General features: G+C 51.0%; 1 protein-coding gene across 32 annotated transcripts in view; it reads left to right on the forward strand.

Moving 5' to 3' along the window:
- Nucleotides 1–14,319, forward strand: part of UBAP2L (ubiquitin associated protein 2 like) — a 50,720-nt gene that overhangs the window by 34,437 nt on the left and 1,964 nt on the right. For 9 of the 32 annotated variants that reach the window (XM_083416485.1, XM_083416468.1, XM_083416469.1 and 6 more), the window contains 9 exons: nucleotides 145–217; nucleotides 2,186–2,381; nucleotides 3,892–3,980; nucleotides 4,272–4,325; nucleotides 4,952–5,033; nucleotides 6,443–6,660; nucleotides 6,760–6,865; nucleotides 9,899–9,966; nucleotides 12,020–12,217. In XM_083416485.1, coding sequence (XP_083272611.1) covers nucleotides 145–217; nucleotides 2,186–2,381; nucleotides 3,892–3,980; nucleotides 4,272–4,325; nucleotides 4,952–5,033; nucleotides 6,443–6,660; nucleotides 6,760–6,865; nucleotides 9,899–9,966; nucleotides 12,020–12,217 — 1,084 coding nt within the window. Of the gene's footprint in view, nucleotides 1–144; nucleotides 218–2,185; nucleotides 2,382–3,891; nucleotides 3,981–4,271; nucleotides 4,326–4,951; nucleotides 5,034–6,442; nucleotides 6,661–6,759; nucleotides 6,866–9,898; nucleotides 9,967–12,016; nucleotides 12,218–12,549; nucleotides 12,586–14,319 lie in introns of all 32 variants that reach the window. The other 23 variants (XM_083416461.1, XM_083416472.1, XM_083416492.1 and 20 more) reach the window with 7 other exon arrangements.

Raw genomic sequence — 14,319 nt, forward strand, 5'->3', positions numbered from 1 at the left:
AAATTTAATCAATAAAAAAAACAACCAATGGAATAGCGCCAAAAGCTCTGTAAAGGTCAAGTGAAATGGAAAAGGCCAGGCACAGGGCATTGCCAGCCATTTGGCTGTGGGCTGACCAGCATTTCCTTCCCTCTCTCCCCACAGCACGTTACCCACCCCTCAGAACAGCCTCTCCTCGTCCACCTCTGCTGGCCGCACGTCAACTTCCACTCTCTTGGTGAGTAGAGGGAATGAGAGGGGAGAGTAAGGTTTGGGCTTGGAGTGAAAGTTCGTGTCTGTCTTCCCAAGACCCAGCAGCGATCTGTTTCCAGGTGCCCTTGTCTGGGTCACGCATGGCATTGCTTCTGCTTTGACTGCACCCTCTTTAAGGGCAAGAGCACATTTACGCACACAGGAGAGCTCCGTTGGTCGAATATATGTGAGCTTATCCCTCTCTGTTTTCCAAGAGGGAGTTGCTGTGCCTCCCATCGCCCGAGGCATCATGCCTCTGAATATAAGTTCCTGGGAACCGTGTGTGAGTGGAGTGGGCCTCCCATCGGCACAATTGCTTGGCCACTCTGAGAACAGGATGCTGGACTAGATGGGCCATGGGCCTGATCCTGCAGGACTCTTCTTCTTTTGTTGTTATGTCCCAGCGTAGATTACAACAAAACAATACCCTTTAAAGCAAAGTCAAACCAGACAACCATACACAGAAGCCATCAGGTAACCTGACAGTTTTTAAGTGGGTCACAAAACATGATTCTGAGCTAGGGCAAAAAGGTGTGGCTTCAGCATATGACTGAGGCTAAATAATGACGATGAAGAAGAGGAGTTTGGATTTGATATCCCGCCTTTCACTCCCCTTCAGGAGTCTCAAAGCGGCTAACATTCTCCTTTCCCTTCCTCTCCCACAACAAACACTCTGTGAGGTGAGTGGGGCTGAGAGACTTCAGAGAAGTGTGACTAGCCCAAGGTCACCCAGCAGCTGCATGTGGAGGAGCGGGGAATCGAACCCGGTTCCCCAGATTACGAGTCCACCGCTCTTAACCACTACACCACACTGGCTCTCTAGATAAACCTCAGGAAAGTAGGCCAGGGAGTTGCACTGCTTGTCATGTGGCAGACAGAACTGCTTGGGGAAGATTAGTGGTTTATATCCTGCAAAGCCAAGACTCTCCTATAATGTTTCCCCACAAGTACCGTATTTTTCGCTCTATAAGACGCACCAGACCACAAGACGCACCTCATTTTTGGAGGAGGAAAACAAGAAAAAAAATATTCTGAACCTCAGAAGCCAGAGCAGCAAGAGGGATCGCTGCGCAGTGAAAGCAGCAATCCCTCTTGCTGTTCGGGCTTCTGTGATAGCTGCACAGCCTGCATTCACTCCATAAGACACACACACGTTTCCCCTTACTTTTTAGGAGGGAAAAAGTGAGTCTTATAGAGCAAAAAATACGGTATATGTAGTGGAACGCACCCCTTGTTTCTCTCTGTCCCTGCCCCCATTCAGTATGAGCCCTGTGTGATGTATATGGACTACATGCTGTGGGAGGGAATTAATATTTTGTTTCCTCCCATATTATTCTCCGTGACATACTAGCCTTGTGTGTCTATGGGGCATTTTGTGTGGACGAGGAAATACTAAAAATAGATGCTCCCATAACTGTATTCTGAAACGAAACAGTCTGTCAACAAGCATATCGCCTCTGCCTTTGTTCCTGTTCTGCTGCGAGAGCTAAAGGGGTTGTAAGGCTTTGTTTTTTAAAACCAGGGATGGGGAAAACCTGTGACCCTCCAGACACTGGTGAGTTTCAGATCCCATCATCCCTGACTTGGCTATGTAGGAGCAGGAACAGCTGAAGATGCAAGGTTGTCTGCTGGTGTTTGTAGCTCTGTACGGTTGTAAATCTCTTGTCTCTGTTGTGTTTGGCTTCCCATCTAAGTTTGAGGCCTGCAAAGTGCATGCCTCCCAACATCCTGCCTAGCTTGCCCCGTAGCTATCCAGGAGGGCGGTGAGCGTGCGAAAGCAAACCCCTGAACCGCAACCAGATGCATCCAGCCTAGAACCCGTGGCTGGCTGAACTGCAGTGCTCTGACATGCGCCTTGCTGCTGCGCCATGTGACTTTTCCGCACGGACACATCAGTCCCCGTCTTGCAGATCGTGACTTCCTTCCCCTGCTTCCCCTCCCGGTTTTTTTGCAGCACACCAGTGTGGAGAGCGACGCCGGGCTCCATTCCTCCGCAAGCACTTTCTCCACCTCCTCCAGCACCGTCTCGGCTGCGCCCCCTGTGGTCAGCGCCTCCTCGAGCCTGAGTAGCGTCAGCAGCCTGGGCCTGAGCCTCAGCGGCAACTCCACGGTGACCGCCACGACCCGCAGCTCTGTTGCCACGACGTCAGGTGCTTCCTCAAGGCTCTAGGCCTGGCCAGCGGCTAAAATGCGCGTGTGTGCATGAGAAAGGAGAGAGCAGGGCTGCTCCTTTTTTAAGCATTGCTTTACATTCTGTTCCTGCGGCTCTTGATTCATATATACATTTCTGCTCTTCCCTCTTTGGACAGTGTCCCTCTCTGTAAGGCAAGGCAAATGCAATCTCTTTAGCAGCCAGCCAAGTGGTCAGCTTTGAGCTCCCTTAAGCCTCTCTTCTCTTCTTCGAGCAGAGAGAGAGAGAGAGAGAGAGAGAGAGTGCTTGCCGGAGCCGAACTGGAGCTGACGTGACCGTCATTCATATAATATTACTATTATTTATAAAATGAGTACACCACCCTTCATCCCAAGAGTCCAAGGCAGTTTACAACAGAAAAATACAGAATGAGAATACAGTCGTACCTTGGTTCTGAAACTGAATCCGTTCCGGAAGTCCGTTTGAATTCCGAAAATGTTCGAAAGCCAAGGCGCGACTTCTGATTGGCTGCAGGAGCTTCCTGCACTCAGTCGGAAGCCGCGACAGACGTTTGGCTTCCCAAAAAATTTCGCAGACCAGAACAGTCACTTCCGGGTTTGTGGCGTTCAGGAGCCAAAACGTTTGAATCACAAGGCATTCGAAAACCAAGGTACAACTGTACATAATAAAACAATAACAAATCACACACACTATCTTCTCGGTAGTGGCACCCGTCCTGTGGAACGCCCTCCCACCAGATGTCAAAGAGAACAACAACTACCTGACTTTTAGAAGACATCGGAAGGCAGCCCTGTTTAGGGTAGCTTTTAATGTTTGATGTATTACTGTAATTTAATATTTGGTTGATGCCGCCCAGAGTGGCTGGGGAAGCCCAGTCAGATGGGTGGGGTATAAATAAATAAATAAATAAATAAATTATTATTATTATTATTATTATTATTACTACTACTACTACTACTGGCTGAAGTCAGCTTCCTATGTCCCTAAGCCAGGGATAGGGAACTTTCTGCCCTCCAGGTATTTCCAAACCACAACTCCCATCATCCCATACTGTTGGCTGGGGTTGATGGGAGCTGGAATCCCGCAACATCTGGAGGGCCGCAGGGTGCCCATCCCTGCTTTGCACCTCTGCAAGTGCACTTACATGGTCCCCGATTGGTTGGGACGTGTGTCTAGGACAGGCGTGGAATACCTGTGGCCAGATGTTGCTGCACTACAACTCCCCTTATCCATGCTGGCTGCGGTTGATGGGAGCTGGAGTCCAAGAACATCTAGGGACAGCGCGCTTTGGACTTGCCATCTTCTGCACACAGACGCTTGTTCCCTCCCACTCAGCTATGGGCTTTATCCTTGCTCTTCCGTATCTAATATTGCCAGTCATACACTTTTAACATTTTGGTTTGCGCTCTCTCTCTTAATTGTAAGTCTCCCCGCTTCTCGGTGCCTGTGGGAGAGGATGGGGCAGTGGTCCTGGGATGTCCGTAGTTAACTCTGCTTTCTCCCCATAGGGAAGGCTCCACCCAACCTGCCTCCAGGTGTGCCGCCATTGCTGCCGAACCCGTACATCATGGCTCCAGGGCTGCTGCATGCCTACCCGGTGAGTAGGGGCCACTTTACAGTTCCATGCCAGTAGATCCTGCTTGGCTCTTGACCATAGCATGGCAGGAGGGACAGAGCATGGGAAATCAACCTGGAGTCGGTACCAGATGCAGTCAAAGCAGCCTCCAGCCTGCTTGTGTTGCAACATCTGACTCCGACAAAAAAACAACAACCCAAGACCTTTGAAATAATCCTGGTTTATGGGAAGCAAATCCAAACAAACCAATACAATACGATACGAAAATGAACGAGACACGGGCCTCTCCCTAACCTGCTGCTTCTCTTGCAGCCGCAGGTTTATGGCTACGACGACCTACAGATGCTTCAGACGAGATTCCCCTTGGTGAGTTAAATTCAGCCCTCCCTCTGCCCTCCTAAAATAACATCGTCATCATTGCTACTTAGAAAACATGCCGCCTCCCGCTGTTCTGCATTGTGTAGCAGGACACCTTTGTTCTTCTCTTGCAATGTTTGTAACACTTTCGTAATGGAGCAGACTGGAATAATCTTAAATGCAAAACCCCCCGAAATAAACTGAAAATAGATTGTCTTTGTCAATGACATTTGTATGCCACCCCGTAACATCCGCTAAATGCTCTGTGACACCTGGGAGTGGTACTTTGCCATTAACTAATAAACGAGCCCAGTTTTTGAACAATGGTACTGCTTTTGGTCTTCTTCGCCTGCCCTTTTGGATATAGCTCTTGTTTTTCACATGGACGCCAACCTTTTTACTTGGGGCAGAGCCCCTCTGTGCCCATTTAAAGCACAAGGAATCCTGGGGACTGTAATTTCCCCCTCCCAGAGCCACAGCCTCCAGCATCCTTAGCAGACGACATTTCTTAGGATTCTTTGGGGGAAGTCATGTGTGCTGGGGTTGCTTTCTGGTCCCTGGAGGCCAGTTCCCTCCTCCTCCTCCTCCCCAGTTGAGATGAGCATCCTTAGCTTCTCCTCCTGCCTCTCTTCCAGGACTACTACAGCATCCCGTTCCCCACACAGACCACCCCGCTTACTGGAAGAGACGCCAGCTTGAGCAGCAATCCTTACTCTGGTAGGAGACGGTTGGGGAAGGGAGTTGGATTTGGGCCACCTGGGAAGGGCAGTTCAGTTGCCGTCCTAATCAGACTAATTCTGTAGGTTTCTGTTCAACTAACTTACTTATTTCCAGTGTTCATATCCTATCCATCAGTCAAAGAGGCTCTCTAAGGGACAATGCAGTTCCTTTCCTGAGGCTTGCAATCTAAAAGACAAGACACATGAAGGGAAAGGGAATGGGGAAGGGAGCGACGCAAACTGCAAAGCATGACGACATCTTACATTCTTCTTTATATAGGAAGATACCTGCTAGAACACTAACTTGTTGGCACCAAGCTAGGTCCTTCGGGTGGGGGTTTTTTTTGTGGGGGTGGGTTGCCACTTACCGTAATTTTTCTGTGTATAAGACGACCCCTGTTTTTTTGAACCCAAAAATAGGAAATCAATATTTTAGGGTTGCCATATCTTTAGAAGTGAAAATCCGAATGATCGGCAGCGATTAAAAATTGTTCAGCCTTTTGGGGGAAATCGCCCTCAAAGCCATTGAACTTTTTTCCGGGCAAACCAAGACCCACCCACCACCCAATCACCCTGCCAAACACCACGCTCTGGCCCACCCAAGCCAAAAACCCAGACATTTGATGGACCCCCGTGCATTCACTATCCATGTAGAAGACGACCCCCAATTTTGGACTAAAAGGGGGTTTTTTTGTAGCAAAAAAAAATTGTCTTATACGCTGAAAAATACAGGGTATTTATTCTAAGTATTTACAAACATCATTTGCGCAGAAAGTGGAGCAACACGCAGAGGCAGCTGAATCCTATCAGTAATGTGCCGTAATCTCCCTACGCTGCTGGAGAAGGGTGGTGGCAAACTAGATGCACACTTTTGCCATTGGGACCCTACGCCGAGACCATATAACACCGGTCTTGAAAGACTTACACTGGCTTCCAGTACATTTCCGAGCAGAGTTCAAAGTGTTGGTGCTGACCTTTAAAGCCCTAAATGGCCTCGGCCCAGTATACCTGAAGGAGCGTCTCCACCTCCATTGTTCTGCCTGGACACTGAGGTCCAGCGCCAAGGGCCTTCAGCCGGTTCCCTCGCTGCAAGAAGCCAAGTTACAGGGAACCAGGCAGAGGGCCTTCTCGGTAGTGGCACCCGCCCTGTGGAACGCCCTCCCACCAGATGTCAAAGAGAAAAACAACTACCAGACTTTTAGAAGACATCGGAAGGCAGCCCTGTTTAGGGAAGCTTTGAATGTTTGATGCATTACTGTATTTTAATATTTTGTTGGAAGCTGCCCAGAGTGGCTGGGGAAGCCCAGCCAGATGGGCAGGGTATAAATAAATTATTATTATTATTATTATTATTATTATTATTATTATTATTATTATTTATTATCACTCTGCCCTCCCTCCCCCAAGGTGACCTTACGAAGTTTGGCCGCGGTGACGCCTCTTCCCCCGCGCCGGCCACCACCCTGGCCCAGCCTCAGCAGAACCAGACCCAGACGCACCACACCACCCAGCAGACGTTCCTGAACCCGGCCCTGCCTCCCGGCTACAGCTACACCAGCCTGCCCTACTACACCGGAGTCCCGGGGCTGCCCAGCACCTTCCAGTACGGGCCAGCTGTGTTCCCCGTGAGTGCCGGCCTGCTGTGGAGCTGTGGGGCTGGGGTGGAGCCAGACCCGGCTGCTTCCTCCCACCCTGCTCACTCCCCAGCCCTTTGCTTTCCCCAGGTGGCTCCCACTTCTTCCAAGCAGCACAGCGTCAACGTCAGCATGAACGCCTCGGCCACCCCCTTCCAGCAGCCCAGCGGCTACGGCTCCCATGGATACAGCACCGGTGAGTAGGTGGGGCGGCCACAAGAGTTGAAGCAGCCCTGAGGGAGGGCGTGAGATCGTCCGCAAGGGGCATCATTAGCCGCAGTTCCCTTCCTTGGCGAGGCTCGCTGGGCGAAGGCAAGGGGCCAAACCTTTGGTGCCTTCAGCCCAGTCCTGCAGAACGCCCTGCGACTAGAAAATCTGCAGGCAGGCCCTTCCATTGCAACCTTTTAAATGCCTGCTGGAAACTTGGGTTCTGCCAGGCTTAGCATGCAAGTCAACATCTTTCAGCAAGAGTTGCCGTGATTTCTGACTTTTAACTTTCACATGTGGCTTTGGGGTACAGTTGTAAGCGGTATACAGTGGTACCTCGGGTTAAGAACTTAATTCGTTCCGGAGGTCCGTTCTTAACCTGAAACTGTTCTTAACCTGAAGCACCACTTTAGCTAATAGGGCCTCCTGCTGCCACCGCACGATTTCTGTTCTCATCCTGAAGCAAAGTTCTTAACCCAAGGTACTATTTCTGGGTTAGCGGAGTCTGTAACCTGAAGCGTATGTAACCCAAGGTACCACTGTATAGGTATTTTTATAAATATAACGGAGCGGTTCATTTTTAAAAATAGAACCAAAAGCCAACATGGCTACTTCCAGGTGTTGCAGGACACCAGCTGGTGATGCCCAGTGAGTATGGGTCATAGGATTATAGAGCTGGGCGGGACCAGGGTCATCGGCAATGCGGGAATCTCAACTGAAGCGACCATGACAGGTGGCCATCCGACCTCTGCTTAAAAACCTCCAAGGAAGGAGAACCCACCACCTTCTGAGGAAGACCATTCCACTGTCGAACAGCTCTCACTGTCAGAAAGTTCTCCCTGCTGTTTATCCGGAGTCTCCTTTCTTTGTAACTTGAAGCCAGTGGTTCGAGTCCTACCCTCCGGAGCAGGAGAAACCAAGCTTGCTCCATCTTCCATGGGACAGCCCTTTAGATATTTGAAGATGGCTATCATAGCTTCTCTTTTCCAGGCTAAACATACCCAGCTCCTTCAACCATTCCTCACAAGGCTTGGTTTCCAGACCCTTGATCATCTTGGCCACCCTCCTCTGCACACGTTGCAGCTTGCCAACATCTTTATTAAATTCTGCTGCCCAGAGCTGGACTCCAGGTGTGGCCTGGCCAAGGCAGAATAGAGTGGGACTTGCTTCTCCTGATCCAGGACACTAGACGTCTGTTGATGCAGCCTAGAATACCACTAGCCTTTTTTGCTCCTGAGAGTTGCCTTCTGGAGGACCAAAATCATCTGGGGCTGGATGGACCCCGTGGTCTGACTTGAGACAAGGCAGCTTTGCATGCTCATAATATTAGGGTCTGTTATAAATTCCTACAGCCATCCATTGACTTGGGCATAGGCAGACTCCAGTCCTCCAGAAGTTTAGGACTACAATTCCCATCATCCCTGACCACTGGTCCTGTTAGCTAGGGATGATGGGAATTGTAGTTCTAAACATCAGGATGGATGGAGTTTGCCTATGCCTGCTTTGACTCCTCAAAAATAGCTCCGTTGGGTTGGTCCTCTTGATGGCCCCACATCTCTCCACAGATTCCATCAGATTCGTTCATTTGTAGTTTCATTTGCATGCCTCTTTCCCACCAAAAGAACAGCAAAGAAAACAGGAGCATGTCTCAAAATCAACCACTGCAAGAGCCATTTCATAACGGCATCCTAGCGGCAAATATAGCAGCATACAAAAAACCCCAGCACTTCATTCTTATAACTGAAACAAGATTATGTTAGTGTTAAACCTCCTGGCAACAGCAAAAATAACAAGGGAGCTTTGAAGTCTCGCCTTGGTCCCAGAAACACCCTTTCCATTGTGTTGCTCACAGTCCCTCTCCTGCAGCAACTTGCAAGGCTTCCAAAGGCTGCGGTTGGGGTAGCTGGGAACACCCACCCTGGTCTTGCTCCCAGATACAAACCCTGCACTGCTTAATCAGGAAGGCAGACACAGAGACGGCGTTAGGTAGGGCCTAACGCTCTGAGGTGGCGCTGTGGGTTAATCCACAGAGCCTAGGCCTTGCTGATCAGAAGGTCGGCGGTTCAAATCCCCACAGCGGGGTGAGCTCCTGTTGTTCGGTCCCAGCTCCTGCCCACCTAGCAGTTCGAAAGCACTTCAAAGTGCGAGTAGATAAATAGGTAGCGCTCCGGCGGGAAGGTAAATGGTGTTTCCTTGCACTGCTCTGGTTCGCCAGAAGCGGCTTAGTCATGCTGGCCACATGACCTGGAAGCTGTACGCCGGCTCCCTTGGCCAATAAAGCGAGATGAGCACTGCAACCCCAGAATCATCTGCGACTGGATCTAATGGTCAGGGGTCCCTTTACCTTTAATGCTCCAAGGAACTTAGTCTGCATCAGTATGGTAAAATGAGCATCTGGCCACCGAGACTACCTGGGCATTCCAGTAACAGAACAGCACTGCCATATTGTGAGCCTGCTCCTTCCAGAGAAGACATCTGACCAGTTTCTTGGACATGGGAGCCACTCTCCCACAGTGCCTCCCTCTTGCCAGGAGACAAGCTCGGCTTGTTTTGCTTCTTGCATCTCGCCACTGCATCCAAGCTGATGTGTGCACATGTACACATCAGCCAGTGTGGTGTAGTGGTTTACAGCGATAGACTCGTAATCTAGGGAACTGGGTTCGTGTCTCCGCTCCTCCACATGCAGCTGCTGGGTGACCTTGGGCCAGTCACACTTCTCTGAAGTCTCTCAGCCCCACTCACCTCACAGAGTGTTTGTTGTGGGGGAGGAAGGGAAAGGAGAATGTTAGCTGCTTTGAGACTCCTTCGGGTAGTGATAAAGCGGGATATCAAATCCAAACTCTTCTTCTTCTTCTACATCAAGGTCAACCTTTGCAACATCATGATATGGCTAGGAGACTGTTCTCGCCCTCAAATCGCTCTGGGAAGGAGCTAGGGGAGCCAGGAGGGGAGGAGTTTGGGCTTTGCATGCTACCGACCAAGCTAACTGCTAACGCCGCTTTGTTTCCCCCCCCTTTTCCAGGTGTGTCAGTAACATCCAGTAACACAGGAGTGCCAGACATCTCTGGTTCTGTTTACTCCAAAACGCAGGTTGGTGCTGCAATGTGGGAGGTGTGCTGTGTGAGGTTTGGGTGCTTGGCTGCCTTGGAGCAATCCAGTTGGAGTGCAAAGGAACTGCCCCGGTTTCCCCACCAAAATCTCCCCTTCCCCTGCTGAGAAACAAAAACAATACAATCGCAAAAAACGGGAGGGGGTCGCGCCTAAAACGAGTTGCCTGTATTTTTCAGGACCCCCTCCCCTGTTTTTTTGTGATTGTATTATTTTGTGCATGATTGTGCGTATAGCACCGAACCCAGAAGTGACTCAGAAACATCATAGACGACATCACTAAAAGAGCAGAACGGGGCAGAACGAGGTGTTTCAATTGCACATGATTTCACGCAAACACGCAGTGACCCAGAACGCAAACCCCACACAAATCAGGGGTTGCCTGTATATATCTTCGGAGTCCTAGGCCCATGGGTAATAATAATAATAATAATATTTTTTTATTGATACCCCGCCCTCCCCAGCCAAGGCCGGGCTCAGAGCGGCTTACAAGCAATAATAAAAACAAGATGAATGATTACAACTTAAAAACAAAAGTAAAATACAACATTAAAATAATGGAACATTAAAATATTAAAATGTAGCCTCATCACAGGAGGAGAAGGAAAAGAAAAAAGAAAGAGAGGGAGGGAGGGAATCAAATTGGCTCCAAGCCAAAGGCCAGGCGGAACAACTCTGTCTTACAGGCCCTGCGGAAAGAAATCAGACCCTACAGGGCCCTGGTCTCATGAGGCAGAGCGTTCCACCAGGCCAGAGCCAGTGTTGAAAAGGCCCTGGAACTGGTAGAAGCCAATCTAACTTCCTTAGGGCATGGGACCTCTAGGGTGTTGTTATTTGTGGACCTTGAGGCTCTCCATGGGGCATACCAGGAGAGGCGGTCCCGTAGGTATGAGGGTCCTAGGCCGTAAAGAGATGCACCTTCAGCATTCACCGGAAGCTGTATAACGAAGGTGCCCTCGCTTCTCTGCACAGAAGGAGTTCCACAATTTTGGGGCTGCCACAGAGAAGGCCCCCTCCTTGGCCAGCCCCTCCCTGAGCCTACTGAGGGAGGCAAAACTACCGAGCAGGTCCCATCTAGAGGGTCTGTAGGGCAGGATCTGGTCTTTCATATATTTGGGGCCTGAGTGGTTTAGGGCTTTAAACGCTTAACATGACCACCTAGAATTGGGCCCAGAAATGAACCGGCAACCTGTTTTCAAAGAGGGCTTGTGTGTGATCTGAATGGAGCCCCAGTGGGCAATCTGACAGCTGCATTTCGGGCCGTTTCTGAGTTACTTTCAAGGGCAGCCCCATGTGGAGCGCATTGCAGATGGCCAGATATTGCTGCACTCCTGATTCTCATCATCCCTGACGGTTGAGCCACTCTGGCTGTTGCAGCGACTGATGGGAGCCCAGCAACATCAGGAACCGGGGTGTGGGGTGGCGACGCAGGTTCCCTGCCAGCGACACAGGCATAGCTGTCAACCGTCCCTTATTTGGCGGGAAACTCCCTTATCCCAGCGCTGTGTCCCGCTGCTGTCCCTTATTGATGATGTCCCTTAAATTTCCCGGGTTTCATGCTCGCCCGGCTCAGGAGGGAAGTAGTGGCTCAGGGTCGTCCGCTGTGAGAGAGAGAGAGCGCTGGCGCCGTCGTCCTGGCGCGAGGAGTTCCATCGGCCCTTCCCCACCCAAGAGAGAGGGGGGAGGGAGGGAGAGACTCTCGCCCATGCCACCCGCGAGCCCAGAGGCAGCAGCGGTGGTGGCAGCTGAGGAGGCGGCCTGAGGGAGGAGGAAGAGGAGGGGATGGGGAGGGACGCAGAAGGGCGGCGCTTCAGTGGCTGCAGCGGTGGTGCAACCGCCTCATGCCAGATTGACAGCATCTGGCAATCCTACCAATGTACGCAACTTTCCACAACAGCAAAATCCCTTATTTTGGCTGCTGATCCCTTATTTTGGCTGCTGATCCCTTATTTTCAAATCTGTAAGTTGACAGCTATGGACATAGGAGACGCTTGTGGTCCCTAAACGCCCCTCTGTGTGTATGTGTACCCAGCAGCAGTCGTTTGAGAAGCAGGGATTCCACACCGGAACCCCCACGGCCTCCTTCAACCTGCCGTCGGCGCTGGGCAGTGGCGGCCCCATCAACCCTGCCACCGCCGCAGCATATCCGCCGGCCCCGTTCATGCACATCCTGACGCCTCATCAGCAGCCGCACTCCCAGATCTTGCACCACCACCTGCAGCAGGACGGGCAGGTAAGGGCGGGTCCCAATACACCTTCCCTCCTTTGGGCAACCACCACCTGTCTCCAGGTCCCTCCTCCTCCTTCTCCTCCTCCTCCATCTCCATCCCCCTCATTGCACAGAGACGTAAAACAACACACCTCATGCACACGCAGTAGGGAAGGCCCTGGGATACTTTTCTAACAGGTGTCTTGATCGCCCCAGCTGCTGGTTCGTTACCCACTCCACTTCTCCCCTCCTGCCACATCCCAGACTCGTCCTCGCACACTTGGGTCCAGGGGGGCTGTCATAACGTCTCCTTGTATTTTCCATATCCTGGGCCTGCCTCCACCTTCCCAAAACAGTCGATTTTGTACTTCCAACGCCAGCAGGAAGACCAGGTAACGAACCTCTTGGAAGGGGGTGATCGCTTGCGCCCATCCTGCTGCGCCCTGGTGGCTGTGGTCAGTCTTTGCCGTAGGCTAGGGAGCTGGAGGGAAGCTTGCATTGCTCCCATGTTTGTGCCGGACTCCAGCCTCCCATCGTTCCTCCCTGCCTGTTGACCGGAGGCTCCTGGGAATCCGGCAGAACCTGGAAAAGGCTGCCAGTTCCCCCAGCTCTGCCCCAGACAGATGTGAGCATAAAAACACAACCATACACACACAACACGCACAGAACGACGGACCCACATGCCGTAGAAATCTTCTTTCCCTGCTCCTCTCTCTGTCCTGGGGCTGGTCGATGGTGAACCAGCCTTGCACAGGCTCTCTAGGGAGAACGGAGCAAAGGCAGGACGTGTTGGAAATGAGGCAGTATGTCATGAGCAGAATCGGAGAGTTTGAAGGGACTCCAAGGGTCATCTAGTCCAGCCCCCTACAGCCACAGGAATTCCAGGCAGATGGCCAAGCAACCTCTGCTTAGAAACCTCCAACAAAAGTTCCAAGCTGTTCCACCATCAAACAGCTCTTTCCGCCAGGAACGAGGCTGGCCAACTGAGTTCCCTCTGGATGACGCTGATTGGCAGCTCCCATCATCCCTGAACGTTGTTCTGGGATGCTGGTGGGAATTGCAGTCCCGCAGCATTTAAAGGGCACCACGTTGGCTATCCCTGGCAATGAGTTTTAATCGTGTGCTGTATTAAGAAGCACTTGCTCCCTCTACCAAATTGTGTCTTGTGCAGTGTGGATTCCCCGCCACAGAATACCGGGATCCAAGTCGGCTCGATGAATAAAATAAAATTAAAAGTTGTCTAGCTTAGGTCTCCCACCTCAGATCTGAATGGCCAAGCACAGAGATAAGCTGCAGGTGCCATTACGCTCAGCAGGCAGAGCTGTCCAAACTATTGGCTATGCTTTGATAACTAATAGCAGCTGCTGGTGTCCTGCCCCGCCAGGTCGTAAAACTCTCCATGTCAGATTTTGCAACTAGAATTGGAGTACCTTGCTTTCCCAGTCTACCCAACGGCACAGTAGGATTTGGGACATCACAGGGAGCGTTTGTGGCAGTTTGCTATGGTCCTTGGCCATTGGTGGCACAGTCCAAGCTCTTCCGTCTAAAGTAGAGGGAGGGAGGATCTATTATTATTATTATTATTATTATTATTATTATTATTATTATTATTAATTTATTTGTACCCTGCCCATCTGGCTGGGTTTCCCCAGCCACTCTGGGCGGCTTCCAACAAAGATGAAAAATACACTAAAATGTCACATATTAAAAACTTCCCTGAACAGGGCTGCCTTCAGATGTCTTCTGAATATCAGGTAGTTGTTTATCGCTTTGACATCTGATGGGAGGGCATTCCACAGGGCGGGCGCCACTACCGAGAAGGCCCTCTGCCTGGTTCCCTGTAACTTGGCCTCTCGCAGTGAGGGAACCGCCAGAAGGCCCTCGGAGCTGGACCTCAGTGTCCAGGCAGAACGATGGGGGTGGAGACGCTCCTTCAGATATACTGGACCAAGGCCATTTAGGGCTTTAAAGGTCAGCACCAACACTTTGAATTGTGCTCGGAAACGTACTGGGAGCCAGTGTAGGTCTTTCAAGACTGGTGTTATATGGTCTCGGCGGCCGTTCCCAGTCACCAGTCTAGCTGCCGCATTCTGGATTAGTTGTAGTTTCCGGGTCACCTTCAAAGG

Source organism: Podarcis tiliguerta, assembly GCF_965153285.1.
Source record: "Podarcis tiliguerta genome assembly, chromosome: 16".
In the NCBI taxonomy this organism is placed as follows: domain Eukaryota; kingdom Metazoa; phylum Chordata; class Lepidosauria; order Squamata; family Lacertidae; genus Podarcis; species Podarcis tiliguerta.